Source organism: Euwallacea fornicatus, chromosome 8 (genome assembly GCF_040115645.1).
Source record: "Euwallacea fornicatus isolate EFF26 chromosome 8, ASM4011564v1, whole genome shotgun sequence".
In the NCBI taxonomy this organism is placed as follows: Eukaryota; Metazoa; Arthropoda; class Insecta; order Coleoptera; family Curculionidae; genus Euwallacea; species Euwallacea fornicatus.
Window position 1 is genome coordinate 169,767 of NC_089548.1, and position 26,899 is coordinate 196,665.

The 26,899-nt window shown below is 34.2% G+C and overlaps 7 protein-coding genes across 13 annotated transcripts; 4 read left to right on the forward strand and 3 right to left on the reverse strand.

The window, feature by feature from the left end:
• The first annotated feature begins 62 nt into the window (after nt 1-62).
• On the forward strand, nt 63-4,293 carry LOC136340814 (golgin subfamily A member 6-like protein 26). 4 transcript variants are annotated; one of them, XM_066285175.1, is made up of 11 exons: nt 63-536; nt 1,032-1,138; nt 1,344-1,502; nt 1,563-1,799; nt 1,853-2,085; nt 2,144-2,426; nt 2,870-3,281; nt 3,335-3,480; nt 3,530-3,593; nt 3,678-3,724; nt 3,778-4,293. In XM_066285175.1, the coding sequence occupies exons 1-11, from the start codon at nt 527-529 to the stop codon at nt 3,862-3,864; spliced, it is 1,785 nt and encodes a 594-aa protein (XP_066141272.1). In that variant the 5' UTR covers nt 63-526; the 3' UTR covers nt 3,865-4,293. The 4 variants fall into 4 exon arrangements, with proteins under 4 accessions (XP_066141272.1, XP_066141270.1, XP_066141271.1 ...); XM_066285173.1 differs by having other exon boundaries at nt 3,530-3,724; XM_066285174.1 differs by having other exon boundaries at nt 63-478; nt 3,530-3,724.
• Nucleotides 4,294-4,299: 6 nt separating this feature from the next.
• Nucleotides 4,300-12,744, reverse strand: sp3 (spermathreecae). Of its 2 annotated transcripts, XM_066285155.1 has the most exons (17): nt 12,299-12,744; nt 11,341-11,963; nt 11,121-11,290; nt 10,892-11,064; nt 10,649-10,841; nt 10,424-10,589; nt 10,211-10,372; nt 10,079-10,149; nt 9,269-9,490; nt 8,589-8,647; nt 8,216-8,469; nt 7,923-8,157; nt 7,651-7,866; nt 7,366-7,599; nt 6,864-7,084; nt 6,445-6,672; nt 4,300-6,085 (listed from the first exon to the last, which is right to left on the reverse strand). In XM_066285155.1, the coding sequence occupies exons 1-17, from the start codon at nt 12,393-12,395 to the stop codon at nt 5,897-5,899; spliced, it is 3,513 nt and encodes a 1,170-aa protein (XP_066141252.1). In that variant the 5' UTR covers nt 12,396-12,744; the 3' UTR covers nt 4,300-5,896. The 2 variants fall into 2 exon arrangements, with proteins under 2 accessions (XP_066141252.1, XP_066141253.1); XM_066285156.1 differs by lacking the exon at nt 9,269-9,490 and having other exon boundaries at nt 12,299-12,743.
• Nucleotides 12,745-12,803: 59 nt separating this feature from the next.
• Nucleotides 12,804-16,609, forward strand: Ublcp1 (Ubiquitin-like domain-containing C-terminal domain phosphatase 1). Of its 2 annotated transcripts, none has more exons than XM_066285216.1 (7): nt 12,804-12,930; nt 14,584-14,742; nt 14,932-15,084; nt 15,142-15,306; nt 15,368-15,579; nt 15,924-16,069; nt 16,294-16,609. In XM_066285216.1, the coding sequence occupies exons 1-7, from the start codon at nt 12,906-12,908 to the stop codon at nt 16,484-16,486; spliced, it is 1,053 nt and encodes a 350-aa protein (XP_066141313.1). In that variant the 5' UTR covers nt 12,804-12,905; the 3' UTR covers nt 16,487-16,609. The 2 variants fall into 2 exon arrangements, with proteins under 2 accessions (XP_066141313.1, XP_066141314.1); XM_066285217.1 differs by lacking the exon at nt 12,804-12,930 and adding an exon at nt 14,397-14,528.
• Gem2 (Gemin 2) lies at nt 13,083-14,387 on the reverse strand. Its single transcript, XM_066285236.1, has 3 exons — nt 14,142-14,387; nt 13,850-13,965; nt 13,083-13,802 (listed from the first exon to the last, which is right to left on the reverse strand). Exons 1-3 carry the CDS (start codon nt 14,257-14,259, stop codon nt 13,302-13,304), a joined length of 735 nt encoding a protein of 244 aa, XP_066141333.1. The 5' UTR covers nt 14,260-14,387; the 3' UTR covers nt 13,083-13,301.
• LOC136340842 (uncharacterized) lies at nt 16,603-26,835 on the reverse strand. Its single transcript, XM_066285237.1, has 6 exons — nt 26,713-26,835; nt 18,496-18,590; nt 17,565-17,657; nt 17,381-17,509; nt 17,095-17,297; nt 16,603-17,024 (listed from the first exon to the last, which is right to left on the reverse strand). Exons 1-6 carry the CDS (start codon nt 26,730-26,732, stop codon nt 16,917-16,919), a joined length of 648 nt encoding a protein of 215 aa, XP_066141334.1. The 5' UTR covers nt 26,733-26,835; the 3' UTR covers nt 16,603-16,916.
• LOC136340843 (uncharacterized) lies at nt 21,966-22,891 on the forward strand. The gene has a single exon (XM_066285238.1). The coding sequence runs from the start codon at nt 22,028-22,030 to the stop codon at nt 22,694-22,696; it is 669 nt and encodes a 222-aa protein (XP_066141335.1). The 5' UTR covers nt 21,966-22,027; the 3' UTR covers nt 22,697-22,891.
• Nucleotides 23,092-25,695, forward strand: LOC136340624 (uncharacterized). 2 transcript variants are annotated; one of them, XM_066284844.1, is made up of 2 exons: nt 23,092-24,174; nt 24,247-25,695. In XM_066284844.1, exons 1-2 carry the CDS (start codon nt 23,148-23,150, stop codon nt 25,614-25,616), a joined length of 2,397 nt encoding a protein of 798 aa, XP_066140941.1. In that variant the 5' UTR covers nt 23,092-23,147; the 3' UTR covers nt 25,617-25,695. The 2 variants fall into 2 exon arrangements, with proteins under 2 accessions (XP_066140941.1, XP_066140940.1); XM_066284843.1 differs by having other exon boundaries at nt 23,092-23,982; nt 24,049-25,695.
• Nucleotides 26,836-26,899: the final 64 nt, after the last annotated feature.

Here is a 26,899-nt window from a genome sequence, read left to right on the forward strand (position 1 = left end):
ATATAGAGATATCACGAATTTTCATCATCGATTTTTTGGGACAAAATTATCTTCCACGTTTAGGAATTTCCTGAAAGGATTTAAAATAATTTTACATGAAAATCTCACGTCACAAAATTTACTATAAAATTGCTTTAACATCCAATGGACGAAATTATTATATAACTTTTATTCACTTGTTTACATGCTCGATTTACCACTTCGATGTGACGCCTACTTACTAGTTCCAATGTTTCTGGAGCATAAGTTTCCGGTCAATGAAAACCATGTGACAGCATATCAAAGATTATATAGTTAATCACATGACTATGCTTTTATTGATTAAAACGAGTAAAAAAGTTTCCTTCCGGAATTGGGTAAATACTAAGTACGTACAATATATCCCGTAGCTGTTGGAAACAATTGATAATTACCCAGAAGTCTGGACTTCCGCTTTTTAAAGTTTATTTTATTTAGGCCATTTTTAATTTCTTCGAAGGTAAATCTTTTGGTATTCTTTTAAAAACTCTTTAATTATTTGAACAATATGAATGTGGGTAAGTTTTGTTTTGAATATTTATTAAGAATAGTGTTAAAATTTTACAAAACATACAAATCCCATCTACGTACACAAATCATGTCCGATATACTTATGTACCTTAATATTACATGAGAGCTCTAATGAAGTATTTTCCTTAACTTCAAGTGTGGTGCACATTTATATAATTATACACAAAACTTATTTATTGTATAGATAGGTATTTCGGTCAGTATTGTCAAGCAGTGGTATCGTCATATGTAGGTAACGCAACTCAGGATAAAGATCAGTTAATTTTCGCAAGCCAGGCTTGAGTGTGAAGCCAGCTTGTCAGCTTGTGGAGAATACAGAGGAAATCTGCGGATTAAAAACAATCTTGCTTTTATTCAGTTCACTTATATTATTCGACGAGCAGGGGGGGATAAATAAAATGCATAATTCAATAAATCAATATAACTAATTAAGGCAACGTATATGTAGTTATTTTTAGGTTATACTGTTATCTGAATTTCAGAAAATGATACTATTACTTCGTTAGAACCAACTTCCAAAGTATTCTACAGACATGATATGACCGCAATTTTCATAAAAACTATCCAACAAGAATCAGTAACAAATAAGGTAATTACGATTATTTAATAGCGAAAATACATTTCCGAATTCGTTGTTCTCATATTTTATATTAAACATCTCAATGCTGTAAACTAAACTGTGCGCCTTTTTTGATTGGTTATCTAGAAATATTAGAAAATTACCGGAAATGCCGATAATTTGACACACAGTGTATATTAAGTATTGATAATTTTTGTTGTACAAATCTTAATAGGTAAATGTGGAATTAAAACAAAATTATTTGGATTTTCAACATTCGGAGCAAGACATACAAATTGCCGAGGCACAAAAACAAACTGAAATATTAGGAAAAGAAAAGGGAGAATACGATAAGAAGTTATATTATGCTACTGAATACAGAAATCATGTTCTGGTAATAAAATAATTAAAAAATAAAACAAAAGTCTAAAGAAAAACCGTGTTCAATTTTAAGGAATCGTTCGAAAGGGCTGGGGAAAAGACATTTTCTTTGAAAAATGAGATTGAAAAAATTTCACAGATTTCCCAGGATGTTAAATTCAAACAGGAGGCAATCGAAGATAGAGTAAAATATGCGAAAGCACAAAATGCTAAATTGTTCAAATACAAAGCAACAATTAAAGAACTTGAAGAAAATATCCAAATATTGTCCAACTCGCCTGACCCACAACTAAATCAAGAATTGACATTAGTCAGTTAATATTCAAATCTCTATGACTGGCCATCCAAAAGTTTTTTTTGTAGAAAAACGAAGAATTGAATAGCCGATATCAACTGAAAACCGATGCACTAAAGAACTCAAGAGCTAGAAAAATTCAAGTGAACAATATAAAAAAATTGATATTTCAAACATTTCGAGAAATACAAGAAACACATTTGAGACTTTATGCTGCTGTAGAAAAATTCAACATAAAAAAAAATTTATTGAAAAATAAAGACGACACTTTTCAAGAAACCTTTTCCACGTTACAAGATGTGTATGTAATGTAAATTGGAAAGCACACACACTTATTAGTTATATTTTAACTATTATAGAGAATCCAGGAAAATTTCCCAGTTAAGTCAACTATCGGAAGAACTTACAGACTTACTTAAAAATTACGAAGGGGTGGCAAAAGAAATAAAAGAAATGAAAAGCAGAGTGTCAGAAAATGACATTAAATTTCAAGCTTTCAAAGAAGAAGTAGAAAAGGTGCAAAAAAATATTGAAGAAGAGTCGTTAAAGCGGAAAGCGGCAATCAAAACTGAGGTAGAGCAGTTAAAATTGATAAAACAACGACTTCAAGAGAGATTGAAGGAAAATGATAACTATGTTAAGGTAAGTCTTGGTAATTAAGATAGCGAAAAAGTTTCAATAATTTTTTTCTGTAATGTCTAGTTGCCAATATATGTATGTATGCAGTATGTATATTATGATTCAAAAGTACTTGAATATATTGAATTTTCTTACACCAATAGTTATCCACTTACTCAAGAACACAATTCAAGAACGGTGTTATTTTCCGAAACATCCTAGGGGTACCATTTTTTTTTAGAATTAACCATTGAGAGATTGATACACATGCCACTTGTGAAATTAAAGATTATTTAATTGCAAAATATTTGCTTTAAATAAGTATTTACATCTACAAAATTTTATTCAAAGATCGCAAAACGGTTTTACCAGGAACACATTAGTAACTCAACATAGAAAAAACTACTAAACAACTTTTTGTTGAATCGATAAAACTGACATCAGTTCCCAATAAAACAAATTTTTAGGCAATCATAGAAACATCTAATCTTTTACATAAGAATAAAGATAAAAAAGTCGAGCTTCTACGGAAACTTTTCGAGAAGAAAACCAAATTGACTGGGGAGCAAGATAAAATATCCGAGCAACAACAAAAAACTGCCGTCGTTACTCAAAAACGTATTGAACTAAAAAGTCAGTTAGAAGAGCATCATAAAGTCAACGAATCTCTTGCTAAAAGACTTGAAGAGATAATAATGCAGGAGGAAAAACTTTCTTTAGAGTTTGAAGTAAAACGTGTGAAAATTGAGCAGGCATCTACAATGAAAATTAAAGAGTTACGAGAACAAATAGAATATCAAAACGCCTTGATTGAATTTCAACAAGTCAGATTGAACGAGAAGATGGTTAAAATACAAGATTATGAGAAACAAATTGAAGGCAGAGTTTAAACCTACACCTATAATTTCAGAAAAACATTAAGTGTTTTTTAGAATCCGAATATGAACTAAGAGGACACAAACTCCAATGGAAATCAGCGAAGAAAAGATTTGAAAGAATTAAAAAGTTGACTCAAAAGCCAAGGACAGTCGAGACGAATAGCTCAGGAGAGAGAATGTTGGAACAAGATGTTGACATGGTCGGTACATTTTTAATAAATCCAATACTTACTTCGGAATATTTAACAGCAAATAACAACTATTGCAATGCAAACTAACGTAGAGGAGACCGAAATCGAAGAAAAAAATCAAGGTATTCTAAAATCACAATTATCCGCAAAATTCCAACAGCAAACAACTCCCAAACGGGTTACTTTCCATGGCATTCCTTCCACAGATTCATCACTCGAAGGCTCGAAATCTATCGAAGACGCATCAAAAAGCGTAAGAAACAAACATAATTTTGAGATTGTTAGAAAAAAAATTATTTATTTCAGCCACATGACGTGCTCGACGTGTTGATAACAGATTGGAGGTCAGTGAAATTGATCAATGGAGTCAAAAAAAGGAATTTTGACTTTTAAAGACAACTATTTCATTATTCTGTTATCGTTCGCAATGCTTTCGTTGTTACATGGCATTTAGTCACGCAAGAAAACATAAATTAATTTTCTCTTGTTAAATTTAAATAAATTTCTTCAATATCTTGATTAAATATTTTGAACCAATTGTACTGATTTGAAAATATTTAAAAGGCATCTGACCGTTCTGATTTGTAACATGAACTAATTAGGAAATGTATTGTTTTTTATAACGAATCAAACCCCTGCGGGAACAGCCAAGAGACACCAAGTTACAATTAATTAATATAATAGAACATTTAACGTGTTCTATCTGTTCTTGAATTAAAAATGTAAAGGTAAAGTTTGAACACACTGCTATCCCGCTATTACAGATATTTGATTACTTGTGCAGGTTGTTTTCAGTCTTCTGGAGGTTAATGATAAAAAAACTCTAAATGTGTATAATTTGTTAGATTTTAATCTAAATTCAACGGCCAATTATAAGTTAATATCACATCCTAATGTTGTGTATACTATCGAAATGCGTACACAATAGTCCTTTTTCGTTGGTTTAACGGGGCAAAGATAGAAATACCTATCAGTTAAGTCAGAATTCGATAAGGAAACCCTTATGAAAATCTATTTTTTGAGTTACAAAAATTTTATAATTACGCTAATGGGTTTTACGTAAACAAATCTTTAAAAAGCTGTTTCCAGTTTTTCGCTAACTAAGTAATCGAAAATTACTAATTTCGAAAAATCTAATTATAAGATAGAAATGAAAATACCTCCATCTTCTTCAGACTAATAGACCTGATAGAAATCTTATTTTGTCCATCATCTGTACGGCCTTCCATCCCGTAAAACGAACGAAAAAATGCCATCCTATACTGAGTGGTCCATTAATAATGGCCGTTACTTTTAGTTCAAAATATATTCGTTAGTTCGGTTCTTCGTTTCAAAAATTTATAGTTTCAAACATTATTAATACACCACTCGGTAAAAAGCGTCCCCTAATTATTTTCGGCTAAAAATGTTACAATGTAATTTACTAATTATTACTGGTGAGCGCTGATTTTAGTTTTATTAAGTACTTACATACTATTTACATTGCAATAAATTGAAATTACTTATTTGATAATACTATGGTTTAGAGAACATAATTTGAGACCTTTAGTAATCTGATCAAGTAGCCTTAAAATAAGAACGTTAATAATGTAGATGTGGTAAAACTTTGGTTGAATAATTGTTTTTAGACGAAGTTGATTATTTTAGCATTACTTGATTTACAAAAAGTTGTATAAATTCAATCGCTAAAGTAAGCTATAATCGCTTTATAAATAGATATGATAGCATAAAGTTACATTCATCACACTAAAATAATTGCAAAGAAAATTAAATTCATAGAAAAAAAAATGTGGTTGAAAGCCAAACATCTAAAATCCAAACGAGACTGATTGGCCGATTTTAAAACATCGACGTCTTATACTGATATATAAATACGAGTTTATACACACATCCCTTGTGATACCCACTTAATAGGTTAGGTTGGTATTACTACGAACAATTTTAATAGGGACTGACAAATTCTTCGACCATTTCTTCTCACACATTTTGATGCTCTAAACAATTATAAAATGTTTAGTCTTTAAGTTCATATGTTTCGCAACCATCAGACACATCTGGTTGAGTTTGGGGCCCAGCATTAAACCCCAAATGTATTTTCTTATGAAACCGAAATCCTAAAATATCTGACCAATTACCTTATTACTGCGACCAACAACGCTTCACTATTGCCTATTGGCATATAAATAGCTAATTAACTACTTTTTATTGACCTCATTACATCCTTATCTTAGTTTTTTTAGTAATTGACATCCTCTACGAGCGTGAAGCTACTTAATCGGCTACACGTTTTGGATTTTTTAGCGAAATTAGGCCTCAAGTTAAAATTAAAAAGTGAACTACAAACTGTGCGCTTAGAGAAATCAGAATCTTGTGATTTTAAAGAAAAACTATGCAAATATTTAACACTCATTGAATACTAAAACCCTTACAGGGCAATTAATCTACATTTACTATTCACCCATTTTTCTTGCAATTTTCTGTGTTCTCCCATATCTTTGGCAGTCACCTGTCGCACGTGCCCGCTCAATTTTCTTGGATCCAAGTTAGCCCCGAAGGTTTGGACACCTTTTGCCAATTTGCTCAATGGGGAAAACAATTCTTTAGCTGTGGAAACCTGAAGAGGATTTTTTTGTTTTTTTTTTTTTCTTCTGACAAGAATTCATTAATAACACTTTTGATTTCACATTGAAAAGAAGTCGCACTAAATAATCATCGAGATATATCTACAATGCGTCCAGAAAATTTGCTGATATATTTCCGGAAGTTAACCTTCAATTTCAGATTTTTCGCAATCTTAAAATAGATTTGAAATAAGCATTCAATTACGCATTATTACCCCCTTATAATTTCCGATCCCGTAGCGGTCAATTAATTTGTAAAACCCTCTATATATATGTACCTATACTGAGAACAGTTATAAGAGATTGAAAAATAAGTTTTTAGTAATAGAAAAACTCATCATCATGTACTTACCGGACTTGCAACAGACGCCAACCTATGTTTTAATCCCGAATCACTCTGGCTCTGTGTTATGTTTTTTTGGATTTCATAGTCTGAAGCGGATCGATCCATCTCCTTGTGCTCGACAATAGAATTGGGATCGTCGATTTCACTCGACGAGTGACTCAGATGTTTTTGTTCCAGTTTCAACGTCTTCGGAGGCTCCGCTTTCTGATCCGACCCCACGTGCTCCGAATTTACCTGTATAATCACATTTCTGAAATGCTAAAGTAAGCAATAATCGTTGCAATAACTTTTTTTTATTTTGGGGAGAAATATTACGTGAGTACTCTAATCAATCATTTATCAAAACGGCGTTATGCTAGCGCTATTTACGCATACGAAGGGAAGATCCTTCGTCTTTTGATTCTGGCAAATTCCAATTATTTTACCTGAATCTCGGGCATTGTGGTCATCATGACGTTCTGCATGATGCTGGAAAGTTGCATTTCGTCCAGCTGAGCAGAATCAACTCGGCTAAGCAGGTTTCGTTTTTGCTCTAAAGTGAATTCGCTCACCTCAGCAGAGTTGTTGGTTTGACCCATAACTATCCCTACACTTGGAAGAAACACATCGTCACCCGATGCCAACGGATTTTCTGTACATTCCATGGCTGAAAAAATAGTGCAAATAATAGATGTATCAAAAAATCCTGGTAAAGAGTGCAATGGAAATATTTGGAGATCAAATTTGAATATAGGTACTTAATTCATTATTTCCAATCGAAATGTGTCAAAATCGAGTGTAAAGTTGAATTTAGCTTCGACATGAATGCACTTAAAAAAAACTCGTCTTTATTCTGTATTTATCGTAAAATGGTCTTGTATTAATGTTATTTTTTTGTAAATCTATATTTGACAACAGCCACATTGTCTTATGGCACCTAAAAATTACCTTGCTCGAGGCTTAAATCAGCACTAGAGTCTGAAGCGTAATGTAGTGAAGAATTATCACCAGAAGCGTGAGGTTGAAATATAGAATTTTCGTATTCTTCATCTGATTCACTTGAGCTCTCTGGCCTCCTCGGCTGTCCGATTGAAAAGTTTGGCTTTGACTTTAATTTCGACTTCAACGCAATTTTATTTAGTTTCGAAAACTGCTGGGTCATATTGGAAATTGCTTTGGAACCTAGAAATTAAAGACAATTATTTATTTATTTCTTTGCCTAAAAGACTATACCGGCAGATTTAATTGCCGACAACTGGGTCTCAGAAACATTGCGTGTTATTTGCGGAATGTTAACCAAATCCAAATAAATACCGCCGCGGCTCGTTTGCTCTTGTAAATTTTTGGATTTCCGCCTATCCAACGGCTGTCCCATATTTAAGGGTACTGCTGGTAGATTTGCTATCTCAATTGCTACTGAAAATGCTTCGCAGATGGTTTTCAATGATTCTACAACAAATCAGGTATTTGTTCCTACTCTCATACTGTACCAACTTCAGCTTTACCTATTTCTTCTTCTACATTTTTAATTACCACCGCCATATTGTTGAAAAAACGTAAATGAGTAGAACGAAACATGTGGTAGTAGCCATTAACCCCGTTTACCTTATAATTTATTCTCACGCAATACTTATTCTTATTTCCCATTTTAAATAGTGTGTTTGCTGATTGGGGCATACCAAATTCAAGCAAGTCCACGTCTTCTAAAGGAACCCTTTGGTATTTTGTCACTTTATCCACCTACACAGATTTATCACTTAAGCAACAAACCCCTGTAATATGAATATGAATTACTGACTTGATCATCGTAATCTGCAACATAATAGGAATCCCTGGTGAGAATCAAGATGGAATCTATTTCGGTTTCGTTCGGATCCCCCGTAACGGGATCAGCATTTATTAGACCCCAGGCACCAACGACATATTCGGGTTGATTAATTAACATTTTCTTGCAATCTTCAATTAAGAGTTTAACGTGTTCAGCAGTAGCTAAATTGTCTTCTTCGTAATTGGATTTTGAGTCGTTGAAAAGATCTTCGGAGACATAGTTTCCTGGGACAAAGAAATAATTAACATAACGTCTGTTTGTGCAAGGGGTGGGTCAACGTGAAGAGGATACAATACAGTACTAAAAATTTTAATACGAAGTGCCTATATTGATTTCACTTTACCTAACATTATGTCGATTGTTCCCTGTCGTGCCGAATCTTTGAATCGGCTTAAGTAGTACCTAAAAGAAAACTGATGACGTGAAATCCTGCCAAAAAATACTTTGTGCAATCCTTGCACTTTTAACTTGGGTATTTAACAACAGACAAAATAAAAAGCTCCACACATTTCTATACATTCGTTTAATATGCACAACATACTAAGAGTTTCTTTAACTGTTGAAATGCACTTTGTACGAATGATGTTTAAAATGAGAAGCAAATAACTAAAATATTAATTCAACTATTTCATCTGATTTTACCAACCACAAATTAAGGAAACTCATATATTTTATATATAAAAAAAAACTCAAACAAAATGCAAGTTCACAACATGGGTATTACCACGCAACTTGAACAACATCTATTAATGAGGCATGGGGTTTTAAACGACGAGTTTACGCCATACACAACTCCAAAGTCGCTGTAAACTGTTCGTTACCTAAACCTATTAATAAAAACTGCTCCAAATATCATAATCCACTTGCAAAATCGCGTAAACGCATCGTGAAATACCCTTTATGTTAATGTACCAGAAGCACCAATAAAATAATATAACTAAAGCACGAATATTAAAATGCAGCTTTTTTTAAGGTACTTCATTAGTGGCGACGTGAATTCGATAAGAACTCTTTGGGACTGACCTAGAGATTTGATAAACTAAATCGATTAGAGCAAACTCCTGTTGCAACGCTAGATGAGGAGCTAAATTCGGGGTCTCTTTGGGGAGGTACTCGTTCGCGATGCAACTTGCTACACGCAAATAAGTCCAGAAATCTTGAATTTCGTATTCACGTAACTCCACGCCTTGCATTATGTTTAAAGCGCACTGGCGCACTGAATCCTTAAAATGATTTGTAAGGTATCTACAAAGTGAACACATAATAATCCTTATAAGCCATTTCTTATAAATAGAATTTTTAACATCCATTCACGATAAAAATACGATTTTAGAACTGTCAAAGGGTAACGGAAACTAGCTTTACAAAAGAAGGAAAATTGATAAGAATTAGAGGCATATATTGTCTACAAGACTCATAAAAATGTGAATTGATAAACAAAAATAATAATAACCATGAGTTGTTCCACTTTAGATAAAGTTAATCAATAACACATCTAGTGACAGACACGTGCTAGGCCAGAGAAATAGAGTGTATTTATTTATTTATTTATTTCACAATTATTTCAACCAAAAAAAAACGCTTAATAGGCTAAATTCATCATATAGCCATTAAATCAAGCCATTCCAACTTCTATTTAATAATAAGTATCATGAGACTATCACACCAAACATGCCATTTTTTAATAATTATTGGAATGATACGATCTTGGAGAGAACCTTCCATCATTTAAATTCTTCATGTACAATATTATGTATATATGAACTGAAAAGTTTTCTCCTAGACAAAGCATGGTTCTCACAGAATCATTACGGCATCTCGCCTAAATCTTACCTATTAGCAGAGTTCATTCCGTCTTTCATTATTCCTGTAAACTTCCTCTCACCGGTTCTAGTGTAATCACCCTTAAAATGCAAGTTCACTTAACTTTTAAGACATCTAAATGGTTTTTGAATAATACAATACTTTTAGTGCATTAGTTCCTGCATATTGTTTACTAATAGCATCTCCGTTATTAGCCCATAAAAGCTGGAACGTATTTTTGATATTTGAAGGAATCTCGCCCTCAGGCGAAACTAGACCCAGTTTACAGAATTGAATCTCCATTACAGCTTTCCCTAAAGCTGTCTAAAAATCGCAAAATAATAAAAGGGATTTTTGTAGGCTCAAAGGACTTACTTGAACCACATTCGTCCTGTCCAAACAGTCGATGCAATTGACTCTAAATATGCCATTTTGGGAACAGATGTGTCCCTGTTTGTCTCGCCAGCAGTAATTCATGTCTTTTAAAATATCTGCTACTGCGTTTATAAGAATCGACACGTTTTCAAAATGCATTCCTTTACTAAAACATTTTACTTGCAAAGTATAATTTCTGATGAAAGTCTGACTTGGAGGTCTTACCAATACTCATGAAAATCAAAAGTGACATATGTGATAAATGAATTATCAAGCAAAACCATATGATGAGAATACGCATCAAATATGACTTTCTCTTTGCCGCTTTGGTCAACCAAATTGATCGCACAAACTGGACCATATTTCTTTATTTCTTTCGTAAAGTGGTTTTCAAAGGCAATTTTGGTATCACCCTCTCCTTTCAAAGATATCCAACAATGTAAGAACAACGTGAAACAAACAACATACCCTTATCTAATCGGGGAGGAGGTCGGTATTTATAACCAGGTTGTGACCAATACACAGGAACTGAACCTCTGACTTGCAAAAATGACACCTCATGCGATCTGTAGGAAATAATTTGTTCTGTTTCCACGTAATTTGCCACTTCCCCCTCTTCGTCAACACCACGCCGTTTATACCTTTAAATAAATGTTGAAATACGATAATATAACTTTAAAAAATCCATTCTTTGCACCTTGTACCCGCCCTGAATCGACTTCTCCTTGATAAAATGCATAAAGTGAATATTTCGTATTGTTTGGCTTTATTGTCCTCACCCATATAAGGCCCTACCTCCACTCTACAATCTTCAATTTGAATGTAGCCTTGGATTATTGGTAATATCCATGGGTCACATAAGGAGTTCTATGTAACATATCATGTAAGTCCCATAAAGAAATTCACAATCCACATACCTGACTTTTCCGCAGGCATTCCAGCATATATTTATTCCAAAAAAATTTATCATCTGCAGTTTTCCATAAACAATTTTTTTGAATCAGATTCTCTTTCTCTAAATGACACAATCTTTGCAAGGAATTTGTCAAGTCTGTTGAATGTGAATAATAAAAAGAATTTGCATCTGTAAAAATTTTGTAAAACTCTTCAATTATTTGCTTTTCAAATTTATCTTTATCTTTGAAATCTTTCTTAGGCGTCCCTGAAGCCATGGCAGCTGCTTGTTGAGTAGTGTTTTTGATAGTATTACCAGCAACTTTCAAAGTACCCCAAGTTTTGCTGAGGGTGCTTTTTTGGAGCTCTAACAGGGAGTTCTTATTAGCAATAGGCTTTTTAAGGCTTATAGATTGATGTTTCGGACAACATCGCAAATTTAAATCAGTATTTTCATTGTTGAGAGGAAGGAAAACAACGGATTTCACTTTGTAAACTTCATGATGTCCATGTAATTTTCCAACAAGACCACTGTCTTTGATAAGTAGGAGACGTGGACTAAAAAGGGGCACATGTTCTACTTTTCCTATTATTCCATCACATATTCCGAGGCAAATGGGATCTTCAGCATCTGGTAAATCCCACCCTGAAATATGTAACATGTAACCTAGTAGTTATATTTGTTCCTGAACTTTTTTCCTAAAGATCAGATGCGCCTAACATTCACGTGTGCCAATTATTGGGTTGTTTCGGAAATCACTAATGCCTTTACATAATTTGTAAATTTGTCTTGAAATGTACACACATGGCAACTTGAAAAGTTAAACTACAGAATAGATACATATACCCTGCTGTAATCAAACATTGAAGCGTATGTTTGCAATAGTTAACAAAATAACAAGAAAATATCACTTAAACAAAACAGTGTTCAGGCATATCATTTCAAACTATGAATGAAACTTTCAGGCAAATGCGACTCACCCGTTTTAGGAATATACGCCCCAGTGTTTCTATCCCACCACAATGAATATTCACCTTTCACGAAGATATAAAACTCATTAGTTCGAAACAATTCCATTATTTTATTTAGAAATTTACAAAATTTTTACGAAATCCTTCCTTGTGCCCTTTGAAAAGTAAAAGTCAAAACACTCAAAACATTAATAACAACCCTAAATTGAGGTTATCATCAAACAAATATAGCGGGACTCATAGAAAACAAAGGCAGAATATCCTCATTTTCCGTTGATCAAAAGAGATAGAACCCGACCGAATGAGTTCGAGTGCAGAATCTTTTAACGTGATTAGATTTTTGTGTCTTAGGATAATGCGATCACCAGGGCAACATTCATTTGTTCTCCTTATTTTTGGTTGAGTGTAAATACAAGAGCTGAAACAAATCTGATCGTTCTAAAGCAATCTCTTAAGAGCCTATTGGGCAACGCTAGAAGACAGAAATATGAATCACCCCTCCTCGGTCTATTTGTAATATTGATTAATTTGCACATGCGAACATAAGATAATCAAATTTAGTACTTTTCATGTTTTAATTTTAATTTTAAAAAAGCGCTTAATACGTAATAAATCAATGAAGTTATTTTCGTGCTGCAAACGTGAGTTTGACGTTTAAATCCCAATAAATGTACCCGTTGTTGAAGTACTAATGTAAAATACTTTATTACCTGTGCCTCACACCTGCCTTTGTCCTAGCTTAAAGTTAAGAGGGCATGCTTCAGGAATTGTGGATTTGTAGTGAAAATGCAAATTTCTTTTTCTTACGTATAATTTCCTGTGGATAATTCTACATGAATAACACCTACATATACACTTTTCTAACTTAAATTTCTTCAAAAACTATCATTGCCAATATGCTACACTTAGGTATTAATTTAAATCAATTTCCACATCCACACGACCTAACATTGTCCTTAGGCAACTATATCCACTTGATGCCCCATAACATTGAAATATACAAAATAGGCACTTAGATATTATCAGCAATATCTTGTTGATTGTAAACAGTAGTTATAATTCCAATAAAAAGATTTAATGGTGTGGCAATATGTTTAGAAACATCTTCTGAGAATTTAGACCGTATATTTCCACATGTTATTGCAAAATTCCTAATCTTTACATAGCAGTCAGGTGTTAAAGGCATTTCAAGCAAAGCTAATATTCCATATATCCAAACTCCTAATGCTTCTGTTATCCCAATGGCTGGATCAAAATCTTGTAAATGATTGTTAATTAAATGTAGCATAAAAATTTTGGATGCTTGTGAATATGATGTGAGCTCTGAGAAAGTTGGAGGTGATGGGGTTTTAAGTCTTTGGCGAAACACTTCAGCTGAAAAGATTTGACCTGGCTCATCAATTGTGACTGTGTTGGCTAGGAAATTCCTGAATTGATTAAAATCATGCAAGGCTTTATCTCGCCATGTTTTAGTGGGATAAAATTTTTCTAAGGCTACTGGCAGTCCAGGGTACTAAAACGAAGAATTTTATACTTGAACTGAATGGAATAGATCCAAACCTGATAGGAGAAAACTGTTTGGTTACTCCTGTATTTGGAAATATCAATATCTGCTTTTACACATTTTGGACATTTCTTGTTCCTCTCATAAATCACATGTTGAAGATATTCTTCTCCTAGAATGAAATGCAAAGTGGCCAAATACATTAGAAAATTATTGAATATATTTGTGAAATAACATGGATTCCACAAATAATGATAAATAAATCAAAGTTTGGATGAGAAATACAGGAAAATGCGTTCATATATTATTTAAACAGATCGAAGGTGAACTAATTTTCTATGTAAGTACCTGTTTGGGGTACAGAATTAGGATCAAAATCATCTGGGATTTGTACATCTACAAATTTTTTTAAAATGCCGGTATACTCATCGCCGCTAGACTCTGTTAAATCATCTATTTGGTCCATAATAAATTACACAATAATTAAAGGAATTGGAAAGGTATAGAAATACTATATTTTTAAAGATTCCGTTTTTTGGGGCAGTTCTTTGTTTAGACTTTTTTAAGGTTAAGTTAGATGATTTGGGTCAAGGTCACACAAAAGCCTATTTGCCATTAAAGGAAAGAAATATTTCTATTTTGTTATTGGTCAATACTTCGTAATATGGGCCATCTTTTTGACAGTGACAGATTTCATCTCACCTCTTCTTCATAACCACAAATTTTTGTTTGCAGGTCGAACGTCCGCTTTTAAATTCTTCAAATTTATGAGAAAACATTATATTTTCAGCAATGGAAGGCAAAATTCCTCTTATAATCAAATGGAGTGGAAAAGAATACGAAGTGTATGTGTCCGAAAACGATACTGTGGCTGATCTGAAGCGGGAAATCTTGTATAAAACCGCAGTTCGACCAGAGCGGCAGAAGCTCTTAAATTTGAAAATAAAAGGTTCCTGATTTCACACATTTTTGCGTGTACTAAATAGTTTAGTCCAATAGTTTATTTTGAGTTTTCATAATTAAAAGATATTTAAAACTTAAATTTGGACTCACACTACCCTGATCAGGACTACTACTTTTATAAGATCTAGAATTACTTTGTTAATTAAATATATTTTTTTATTTATTTACAATAAAGGAAAAGTATCAGATGAAGAATGCAGAATAGCAACATTAAAGCTGAAACCAAACTTCAAAATTATGATGATGGGTTCGTTAGAACAAGACATTGAAGAAGCTAAGACGGCCCCTACAGGTTTACCTGAAGTTGTAAATGACTTTGATATTGAAGGTCTATGAATTTTTATAGTAATGAGCAAAATAATTGAAAATTAGTATTTTTTCGTAGATGAAGAAATAGCAATAGAGAATCAAGAGATTTATCTTAACAAAGTTTCTAAGAGAGTTAAAGATTATGAAGTTAAGATTCTAAATGAATTGAGACCTGATAAAAAGCTTCTTGTCTTGGATATTGATTATACATTGTTTGACCACAGAACAACTGCCCAGTCTGGTTTGCCAAACTTCAATGATATATTAAAATAAACAAGTAGCTATCATAACATTTTTTACAGGAGTGGAACTTATGAGACCATATTTACATGAATTTTTAACTAGTGCATATGCAGATTATGACATAGTAATTTGGTCAGCTACAAATATGAAATGGATAATTGAAAAAATGAAGCTTTTGGGTGTGGATAGGCACCCCGACTATAAAATTGCATTTTACTTAGATTCTCTGGCCATGATTTCTGTTCACATTCCTAAATATGGAATAATCGATGTAAGTAATTATAAATTTATTATTCTTAGTTCTTAGTTGGATAGTTACTGCATCATGAAAACAAATTTCTTGAGGAAAATTTTGTGGTTGTTAATATACAAAAGTACAAACGTTAATGTTCTTTCAGTTGTGCCAGCAGTTTTATTAATATTTATTTAATAATTCCATTTCTACTAAGTGAGCCTGTATAAAGCAATTTACACCATATTATACAAGGCATCTAAATTCGATAAAAGTTATGATTTTTTTCGGAATCTGGAGGAGATATTAATTAACCACTAATAGATGTTTGAAACTATATCTTATTTTATATTAATTCTTAACCATTCTTTACATCTTTATAGGTAAAGCCACTGGGTGTTATATGGGGCAAGTTTGAGCAATTTAGTTCAAAAAACACAATCATGTTTGACGATATTCGTAGAAACTTTATTATGAATCCTAAAAACGGATTAAGAATACGACCATTTCGGGAAGCACACATAAATAGGTAAGGATATTGCAAACACACCACAAAAGTTATGCAAATTGTGAGCCCAAAAACTTTCAATTTCTTCAAATTCACCATTTAGTTTAGATAAATATCTCAATACATAGATAAATAATCAAATTTCAGATTATTACTATTAAAAAAATTGTTTACATCTTGTCGCCAAAGTTGTAGGAGGCGCCTAAATAAAACTGAAAACTATTAATTTTAATAATTGTTTACAGATGTAGAGATGATGAATTGCTTAGGCTATCAAAATATTTGAAAGACTTAGCAGATCATTGCAGTGATTTTTCTACAGTAAATCACAAACACTGGGAAAAATATAAAGTAAAGAAGAGAAGGCATAGTCGAGATGATAAAGGCAATAAAGATAGAGACAGACCGGATAATTCAGGCGGGGCTGACGAAAGTTAGTAATGTGTTTATATAAGTTGAGTTGAGATAAACTTTAAGAAGTATTAAATCCAATACATGTCATGTTGTAATTTCCATTTGTACGCGTACCTAATACAAAGTCAATAAATATTTTAGTCTCGATATACCTACTTAATTCCCCTGTGGGTTAGTAACAAGGTTGCTGAAGATGCAATTAGATATGTGTTATTATTATAGAAACGTTCCTTGTGTGTTGACGCACCGAAGGCAGTATTAATAAGAGGTTATTTAAGTTCAGTGAAATTTGCGTGGCCTAGAAAATTTGCAATCTAATTACATTTTCTTTGGCCTCGTAAAAAGATTAATATTGAAATATTGCACGTATTTGATACAACCCTTTTCAAGTTTACAGGCGGACTACTGAAATATAGTGGCAGACAAAATAAGTTATTAAACAAAATCAACATTTTTAGAAGGCAACCTCAGGATCTCTTATTTCCAGTACATTCGGTGCTTGCCGTATCAATTCCACGAAAATTGATAAAATTCGCCTCCACTCGTGCATAAAATGGTAATTCTGAAAATAATTTTTCACAATAATTAGTTTAAAAAAATAATTGATACGCAACGAGAAAAAATTTTACAACCTCAACGTTAAAAAATATCGGCAACATGGAAACCGGCAACATATGTCCTCGCAACTCGTCAGCTGGAGATAATTTCATACTGCTATCCAATAGGTGCAGAATTAGTCCTATTAGTCTTATATGTCTCTCAGACAAGTCTTCTCTAATTAGACCTAGAACGTCGGCCGCCACCACCTCTGGGTTTACGTTATCGTTGTTGTTATCTAAATCGGTTTTAAAAAAGTTTAATTTCATAATTGACCTCGATTTTTGTAACGTTTTAGTAACTGTTGCTTAGCTTAGTTACCTAAAACCAATGACTGGATTGATATCGGAATTAGTGGCTGCTTGAGTCTGCTAAGGAAATTGTACAGTGCTTGAGATGCTTCTAAACTCCATCCCGCCTCCAGCATACTATGAACCGTTCGTGAAGATCCTGAATTAAAGAAAGATTAAGTACCGTTTTTCGTTTTTCAAATAATTTTACTTGCCGCTAACAATAGCTGCTACTATCTCACCTACTACATCTTGGTGAGCAACGCCTTCTTCTCTAAATAACCAGCCATTTCTTATAACTCTGATATCTAAAAAGTGTTAAAAAAGCTGTTTAAAATTTCAGAATACCTCTAAAATTTCATTAGATTTCTATTTAGGTGCATAGAAAACTCTTATTTTTCTTGAGCCATTATAGGAATAAATTTAAATGGGTTCTAGAATTTGCCAAAAGTTACTTATAAATGAGTTTAAAGAAATATAATTTTGTCATGTTATTGCTTTTATAGTTTCCTTTTTTCCCATGAAAAAAAATAAATTGAGCGTTTTAAAACTCGCCATATCAAGATATGGGTAAGTCTGGCATATACTAACCCATCTGTCTTATTGTTGTACTTTCCGTTGAAACTGGCTTGCGTGTTGATAAAAATAATGATTGATGTGCTAGAAAAATATCGATAAATACGAGCAAAAACGTGATGCCAACTAAATGCCTAAAAAATGATGTTTATGTATGACGGCAAATACAAAAGTAGAAACATAACAACCCATGCTAGATAGTGCTACTACCACGTTTGCTTCGGTTTCATAAAATACAGCTTCTAACACCTAACTCCTTCTCTCTTTATTATCTGACAATAATAATTTTGTTGATATTCACGAAATGCATGACTTGAATGCGCGCAATAATCGTGAATAATGTAGCAAGTGCGTTGAAAGTTCTCGATAATTTTTTATGCATGCGTTACATTGACAGGAGAATTACATAAACTAAATGCTTCGTATTTGTCATTACTTCATGAAATTTTGGACTCGGATAATTTAGCAGAAATTTCTTGATGAATGATGGAATATCTTATTTCTAGTGTAGCAAATAATTAAAAACTAATTATTAGTAATAAAACAAGGGCTCACTACAAAATTAGTTACTTCGTAGGTAGGTCACTATCTCTCTTACTGCTTCCAGGCTGTTTTCCGTTATAATTTCATTCTGTTCACATCCAACGCACGATGTGAACTTTAGTCTAAAAATGAAAAATTTATTAGTTTAAAAATGGTCACAAAATCTTTATATTCAGAGTGATTTAGAAATTGGTGACTTCCTCTTACATGATAATTACTATTTCTACCTATTTTTCCGAAATAACAAATTTAACAAAATACGGAGAGTTTTATTTAAAGGAAAATAAATTTATTTTTGGACTTCGTGGTTGAGTGTTTGCAGTATGTGTCGGCCTTCCTAGAGTTGGTATCTTTTTATTCTTGGACAGAACTGATAATAGGGTCGGTTATGGCTTACCTGATTCCAAATTATTTCCGGAGAAACAAAAAGTTGCAGAAAGTGTGTTGCCAAAACAAAAGTTACAATACTATACGTAATACTCCACCCCACCCCCCCAAAGTTTCGATATTTTCAAGATTCGTGAAAATGTTTAACATTATGATAAATATTCACAAGACCTTTTCCGACAGAAACGTGGAGTATTCAAAATATTATTTCTTTTTTTTCTCAGTGACGTATCATATCTTTCATTTAACATATTGGAGGACACGCCAATGGAGACGCCAAAAACATGAAATTGAAAATATTGTCTTCCGTTAAAAAGATGTGTCTACATTTATTTTACGCTCCTCAATTTACATGAAAAAATGTTTAATGCCTGAACGGATTTACTAGGAAAGTCCTGTATTGCAGACAAAAAATTAAAACGAACCCTTGTTTATATGAATATTTTTTCTAAAACTTATCCACAGGTTCAATCTCTGAATTTTTCACATATTATTATGAAACACTCTGTATATCGTCGTTAGGTACCTCGTGAGCGTCGCATAAAGTAATTTTTATTATTTATTTTGCGATTCAATGTTTGTAAAAAATATTGTAACACGTTTATAACTTTCATAAACCTCATAATTTTAAAAAAAGGCTTATACACGTATAATTTTATTTAAAAAAAACAATGTATTATTTCCGATGTTCACATTTTTCAACCCTTTGCATCTATCCCCATAAGTTTTTTATTTTTAATGGAAAGGTACTTTATGTAATATATCAAATGAAAGGTAATTTAATAAGGGATATAATGGTATACTCAGGACTAAAATTGTATTTTCAGTTTCCTTAAAAATAAAATTATTAGATACAAAATAAAGCAACTTACTATTATATCAAACAAAATTGAAATTTTTACATTAAATGCTCAAACTGGGCTTCAGTAACCATTTGGAAATGCCGCAGTCGTTCTTAGAACTCTTTTGCAATTATATAGTATTGTTTCTATTATTAATTCTACTTTTGTTTGAATTTTAAAACATAAATTATCTAAATTTTGGGGTCAATTTTTGCAAACGGAACCTTTTAACTGATGAACCCACAAAAAAAAGTCATGGGGCATAGGATCTGGAGATCGTGACGGCAATTCTATTGCGCTTCTTCTAACGATCCATTCTCCTTGGAGCAATTTCATTAAGGTACTTTCTCACAGCCATACCATAATGTGGTGGTGCACATTCTTATTGGAATAAAGTATTATTGGTTCCTTGTTTATATTTTCTTTAGGAAAAAACTGTGAGGATTGGTGAAACAATTCCGTTTTCCAATAAGTGCAAGTATGATGTGTTGTTCCCCTCTATGAAATATGGATCGATGAAATTATGGCCGATTATACCAATCCATTACATTGAGGTTTTGCGGATGGTGTGTATGCAGCCTCTGCATCCAATGATAATTGTCTGTAGACCAGTAGCAACAATTATTTTGAACAACTGATCCATTAAAGGAAAAAGTTACTTCATCTGATTATAAAATTCTAGAAGAAAAAAACTATTATCCAAAATGTCTTTTTCTTGCATCAATTTACAAAATTTCATCGTGCAAACAAAATCTTCAGACGTCAACTCTTGGATAACGGAAATTTTATATGGATTAATTTTTTTTTGCCTTAACAAATTTCTTACTAATTTTTTAGATACACCGCATTCACAGACAGGTTAGCTGGTAAGTAATATGGGATTTTCTGCGATAGATAATAAAATGTCTAATTTTCCATCGCCACCACTTCTTTTGCGAGGTTTTCCGCATTTTGGAGCAGCTTTTACATTTCCAGTTTGTTTTTTCTATCCACCAAACTATATTTTAACTAATAGATCTCGATTAAATCGGTCTGGTCACTTCTTCGTAAGTTCTTTTGAGATCTCCATACCCCAAAAAAAAATCAATTTTTTGCTTTTCAGATAAACAATCATTTTTTTTTATATTCTAATTACGATAGATGCGTAACAACTGAATTCAACTATTAATGAATTCTATGAACACCAAAATTATTTATATATAAAAAGTTTTTACATTCAAGACAATTTGGTATTTCTACATCTTATTCTTTTTTCAGTTTTTCTCAAAGTGAAATGAGAATAGTTTGCCAATCTACGAAATAAAGATCTAAACTTTTAATCTTTTTTATGATATGGACTTTGTTCTATTTTTTTTACTATAGATCCAATTTTAGTTCTGAGTATGCTGTTGTATCCTTCATCGAGTTATCTTCAATTTTCTATACTATCGTGAGTACCTTGCAATTTAAAAATCAAAAGTTAGTGAGAATAGTGGAACAGGCGTGAAAAATTTGAATAAAAAAATAATACATTGAACAATACCTATCTAAAAATAAAACCATACGTGTTTAAGCATTTTTTTGAAATATTGGGTTCATGAAAATTCTAAATGTGTTGTAATACTTGTTGTAAGGGGTCCATGTATTATTTGCTGCGGTCAATAAATTCGGTGCTACGAGTACATTAGCGACTCAATTCCGACAAAATCTCATTACACAAAAAGGAAACATCAGCAATTTAGGAATCCGTTTTTTGGAACTTTGAGTAGGATTAATAATACTAATATCAGTTCTCAATAAAACATATATATTTTTTAGCAATCATAGAAACATGTTTTACCTAAGAATAAAAATAAAAAAACTGAATTCCTACGCAAACTTTTTGATAACTACACATTTTTAATGAATTCTTTGCCAATTTTGAAAATAACCAAATCACTCACATTTGAACATATTTCCGTCATTAATTCAATCATTGCTGATTTTCTTGTTGCACAATTGAAGTGCAAACACTGCGACATACATACGTAGTCATTTGCTCCATTTTGAGCTGATCGCATTTAGCAAGCTCGCACAACATTTGAAAATAAGCAAATATCAGTCGGCAGGTACTACCTTTTGAACTACTTAATTAGGACCACGTTTAATGCACAAAATAAGGAATTACGCGAAATGCATGAAATGCCGAATAATTAACGCGTCCTACGACATAAACTAATTATTTATAAAACTCAACCGTTGCCTCCTCGGTTATTACACTTCAAATTTAAAATAAACCTTCAATTTACCATATAAAATACTCATCGATTTACTGAAAATTCCATACGTAGCTACCTAACGACGGATCTAAAATGTTAGCTAAAACTCCTCTATTACTAGCAGTTTTCATGTTAAATTTTTCGCTTGGCGATTTCTACTACTTAATGTGTCCTTTGCATTCTGTCAGGGAAAATTACTGTAATTGCGGCCAAAGTCTTTATGTCCCTATGATCCAAAGTAGAAGCGTATATGGGAGTCAGCTAAGTACTGAAATTCTACCAGAGCCGCTTTGGGTTGTTCCTGCGGACGACTACAAGGCAGAAATTCCTGCAATGAAAATTGCAGTTCTTCCCTCTCAACTTTCCTCAGAGGGCAAAGTCACAGATTTGCAGACTTCAACGAATCACATCGTCCAACCGAAGTTGATGCCAGATGTTAAAGTCTCTTGGAAATTAGAGAAAAATAATCCAGAAAGTCGGGAAAGTGCTTTAGATACACCAGGTGAGAAAAAATCAGGAAAAATGAGTGGAGATAGTAATTTCGACGGTAAAGAAAAATCTCAAACTAATACTGAGAAAAGTGTGATGAACTTAACTGAAGCTGATGAACAATCTACTTCAATGGTATTGTTTGAAACGACCGAACGAATGCATAATACAATAGAGAAATTGAACGAGCATGATAAGACGAAGAAACTAATCATAAAAGAAAAAGTCGAGAATACTGAAAAAAGAAGAAAAGTAGATCCCAATGAAGACTGAAGTAGTTGTTAGTTGCTGAACTTACGATTAGCGGCTAGAAGATTTTTGTAAGGCCATTTTGTACTAATTTAATAAATTTTCATATTTTACTAAAGAAATATTTTTAATATTAAGATTATGAAATTTGTGGAATGTGTATTTCCAGATGTTTTCTTTGTATCACTCGGCTTATCGGCAAACGACTCTATGAAGATTATAAACTAAAAAGTTTCTGTCGAATGCCAGAATCCCTAAAGATCCTTAAACTATTCATCTCAGTGTGAAACGAAATCAGTAACATTTTATATTGAAATAACAATATATATAAACATCCACCTAACAACTAAATCAGGTCACCAATTTAAATCGCTAGTGATTAGCTACGTTTGCTTTTTTTGACCGACCACTATAAATACCCGAAATGCCGGACTATAGCTCATAGTACACTAACAGTCTTCACATTGAGCACAAGATGCAAGTCTTAACTTTTTGTGTCTTGTGTACATTCACAATAAATTTGGCGTTATGTGCTGAGATCCTGAAGCCCACAGAACCTGAAGTTCCTCAAGTAAAGACTTTGAAATCTGAGACGACTGATCTAATAGTTGGAGATGTAAACTCTGAAATTAGTGATAACAAAAGAGCCAAGAAATCCACAACAACCACATTTTGTGTGGAGATAAAACCCAGTGACCCATATCACAAGCCGTATCAACTGTGCGAGCCTGCAACCAAATCCACCTATGATGCTCCGTATCCACCGTCTGTTCCAAGTTCATCGTACCAAGGACAGGCGCCAGTGCAAGCGGCACCTAGCCCCAGCTCATACTCTGTACCAGCTTCTACTCCATCTTCATCTTACGAACAACCCAAACCTACATATTCGAGTCCAGCCCCAGCTCCAAAGCCCTATACTGCTACCCATTCGGCACCGTCGTCTTACAGTTCTTATAGAGAAGCTGAAGAGGATCTAGAAAGTCTGGAGCAAGGCCCAATCCCTATGGCAAGAGCAAACTTTGCCGCTTCCGATGAAGAAATAGAAGAAGATTCTGGTTTGATGAGAAAAGCTGGCGGCGGTGGTTATGGTAGTTACGGTGCTCCAAATTATGGTGTCGTAGCACCATATAATGGTTTTGGTGCGCCGTCCCACGCCAGTGCCTACGGTGCCGCAGGCGCGCAGTCCTATGGTTCTCCAGTCACTTTTGAACCCGCCGAAAACAAGAAACACCACAGTGGTCTTGTAATTACTTGTCAACCAAATTTGGCAGGATATGCTCATGGCGTTGGAGGTGGTCCTGGATATGGTGGTGCGTACAGATCTGCCTCTGGGTACGAAAGGCCTTACTCATACGGTTCATATTCCCAATCACCAGCTTATAAAACACCAGCCACCTATGGAGCCGCATCAAGTTATGCTGCTCCAATTGCTCCAGCCTACAAAACTACCACATATGCCGCTCCAGCTCTATCATACAAAACTCTAGCAAGTTACAGTGCTCCTGTTGCCTCAGCCTACAGTGCACCAGCTCCATCTTACAGTGCTCCCACTTATAGTGCACCTGCATCAACACCAGCCTACAGTGCTCCAGCTCCATCATACAGCGTTCCAGCTCCTTCATATAGTGCTCCAGCTTATAGTGTTCCAGCTCCGTCATACAGCGCTCCAACTCCATCTTACAATGCTCCAGCTCCATCATACAACTCGCCAGCTCCAACATATAACGCTCCAGCTCCATCTTACAGTGCATCAGCTCCAGCTTCATCTTACAGTGCACCAGCTCCAGCTCCAGCCTATACAGCACCTGCCCCAGCACCAGCTTATAGTACTCCAGCTCCATTATATAGTGCTCCAACTTCAACCTATAGCGCACCTGCCCCAGCTTCAACTTACAGCGCTCCAGCTCCATCATACAGTGCTTCAGCAACCTCTTACAGCGCCCCAGCTTATAGTTCTACATCTTCTTCCTATAACGGTCCGTCTTATCAAGCTCCAGCTTCAACTTCAACCTACAGTGCACCCGCTCCTGCCTCCTACAGCGCACCAGCCTATCATGTTCCAGCTCCTGCCCCATCATATAGCGCGCCAGCCCCAGCTCCGTCTTATAGCGCGCCAGCCCCAGCTCCGTCTTATAGCGCGCCAGCCCCAGCTCCGTCTTATAGCGCGCCAGCCCCAGCTCCGTCTTATAGCGCGCCAGCCCCAACTCCGTCTTATAGCGCGCCAGCCCCAGCTCCGTCTTATAGCGCGCCAGCCCCAGCTCCGTCTTATAGCGCGCCAGCCCCAGCTCCGTCTTATAGCGCGCCAGCCCCAGCTCCGTCTTATAGCGCACCAGTTTCAGCTCCATCTTACAGTACGGCTGCTTCTTCATATAGCGCCCCAGCTCCATCTTACACCGCTCCAACCCCATCTTACAGTGCCCCAGCACCATCTTACACCGCTCCAACCCCATCCTACAGTGCCCCAGCACCATCTTACAGTGCCCCAGCCCTACCTCCAACTTATGCTGCTCCAGAATCCGCTTACAGTGTACCAGCTCCAGTTTATGCTGTGTCTTCTCCAAGCTATAAGGCTCCTGCAACCTATGGCGCTGCATACAGGTCAGCTGATGAAGAGTCTAAAGGAACTACTGAGAATACCATGTCAGTAGCAAAGAGGCAAGAAGAAACTAAGAAAAAGATGCTTGAACTTGTTAAAGAGCGGATTTCTACGACTGCCAATAACAAATTAGAAAACGACATTTCTGAAGCTGCAACTGCAGCTCCAAATGCAGTAAACATTGATATCAAAGAGCCAGTAAAAACTGACGCTGAAAAAGTTGGAGCCATAAACATGTCTCAAACTGGTTGGAAAGCAGAGATGCGTGAAACCGAGAATGCTGACAAAGGGTGGAACCAGCAATTGAGAGGCTCTGAATTGGCGATGACAGAAAATGAACTTGAGTGAACTAATCATATTACATTAACGCATGTGTAGATATTTTTTACTTTTGTATAATGAAGATTTAAATAAAGAGTTAAATAAGCCTCTTTTTATTATTTGTTGTTCAATCTTCAGAAGAAATAACATACTTTAAACAGTGAAAAGTAAATAGCTGCTTTTACAATGCTTTATACATACGTTTTTTATATTAGCTTTAAATGAATATTTTCATTTCCTTTTCCATCATCGAAAATTAAAGTAAGCGAGTTCGAATAATAAATCCGTGCTCACGGAATCTTTTGGCATCCAAAGTTTTAAGAGCATGTTCGGAATGGTCTTTCTTATCTCAAAAATATGTATTATCTTTTTTATTCAGTCCCTGCCTTTAGAAGTGAAAAAAATCTTAAAAAAGTGCATCAGTATTTCATCGTTTGTGACGTCAATTCGTCCTGACTGATGACGTCACATAAGTATCATACACAGCACTAGCTGCTAGACGGGGACAGGTTTCCTCTATCCCCCGATGCTTGGTCTGGCTACTCACCCTTACATGGCGTCATAGAAAACCTATAATGAGCTATTAGTACGCTTATTGCAGAATCCAATCTCACTAAACTTGGAGCACTCAATTTTCACTAATTATTTTGCGACGACAAAATTTTGAGATAAAGTGCATATTATGAAATTATTTTTGCAAAAAAAATTTTAACTTATAAAATGTTAAGAATCAGAATTCAAAATCTTTCAAATAAAGTGTTACTCGATCTATAGCGCACTTAAGATTTTAAAGTTGAATGCACCCCCACAAAGAGGGTTATTTTGGTGATTCGGCATTTAAAACTAAAATGTGTCCCCCTCAAAAACGAAATAGATGTGTCACAGCAATTTCTAATATTTTTACAGAAGTTTAAAATAAGCCGGGTGCAAAGTTTTACAATGGTACACATTGTATGAATTAGTATGTTTAACGAAGGTTACTTCCATACTGCTAAAAAAAATGTTGGTATTGCTAGTTTGCAATCGGATTTTTAACTGTCGAAGGGATAAGTTAATGCCATCACTTACTATTGGTGTCGGTCTTAATACACCGCAAACTTTTGTAAAAACTTATTTCACTTACTTTGAAAAGAGCTTTCCCATATATAAAAATTTGTGGACTGCAAACAGACTTTCAAAATGTATTACAGCAAAATGATAACAACTTGAACGAGTTTTCTAAATTTTATATCGCATGACTTCAAATTTAACACTTCAAAAAAGATTTCATGTCACATAGATCAATGATTAAGGGCCAAATTATGAATGTG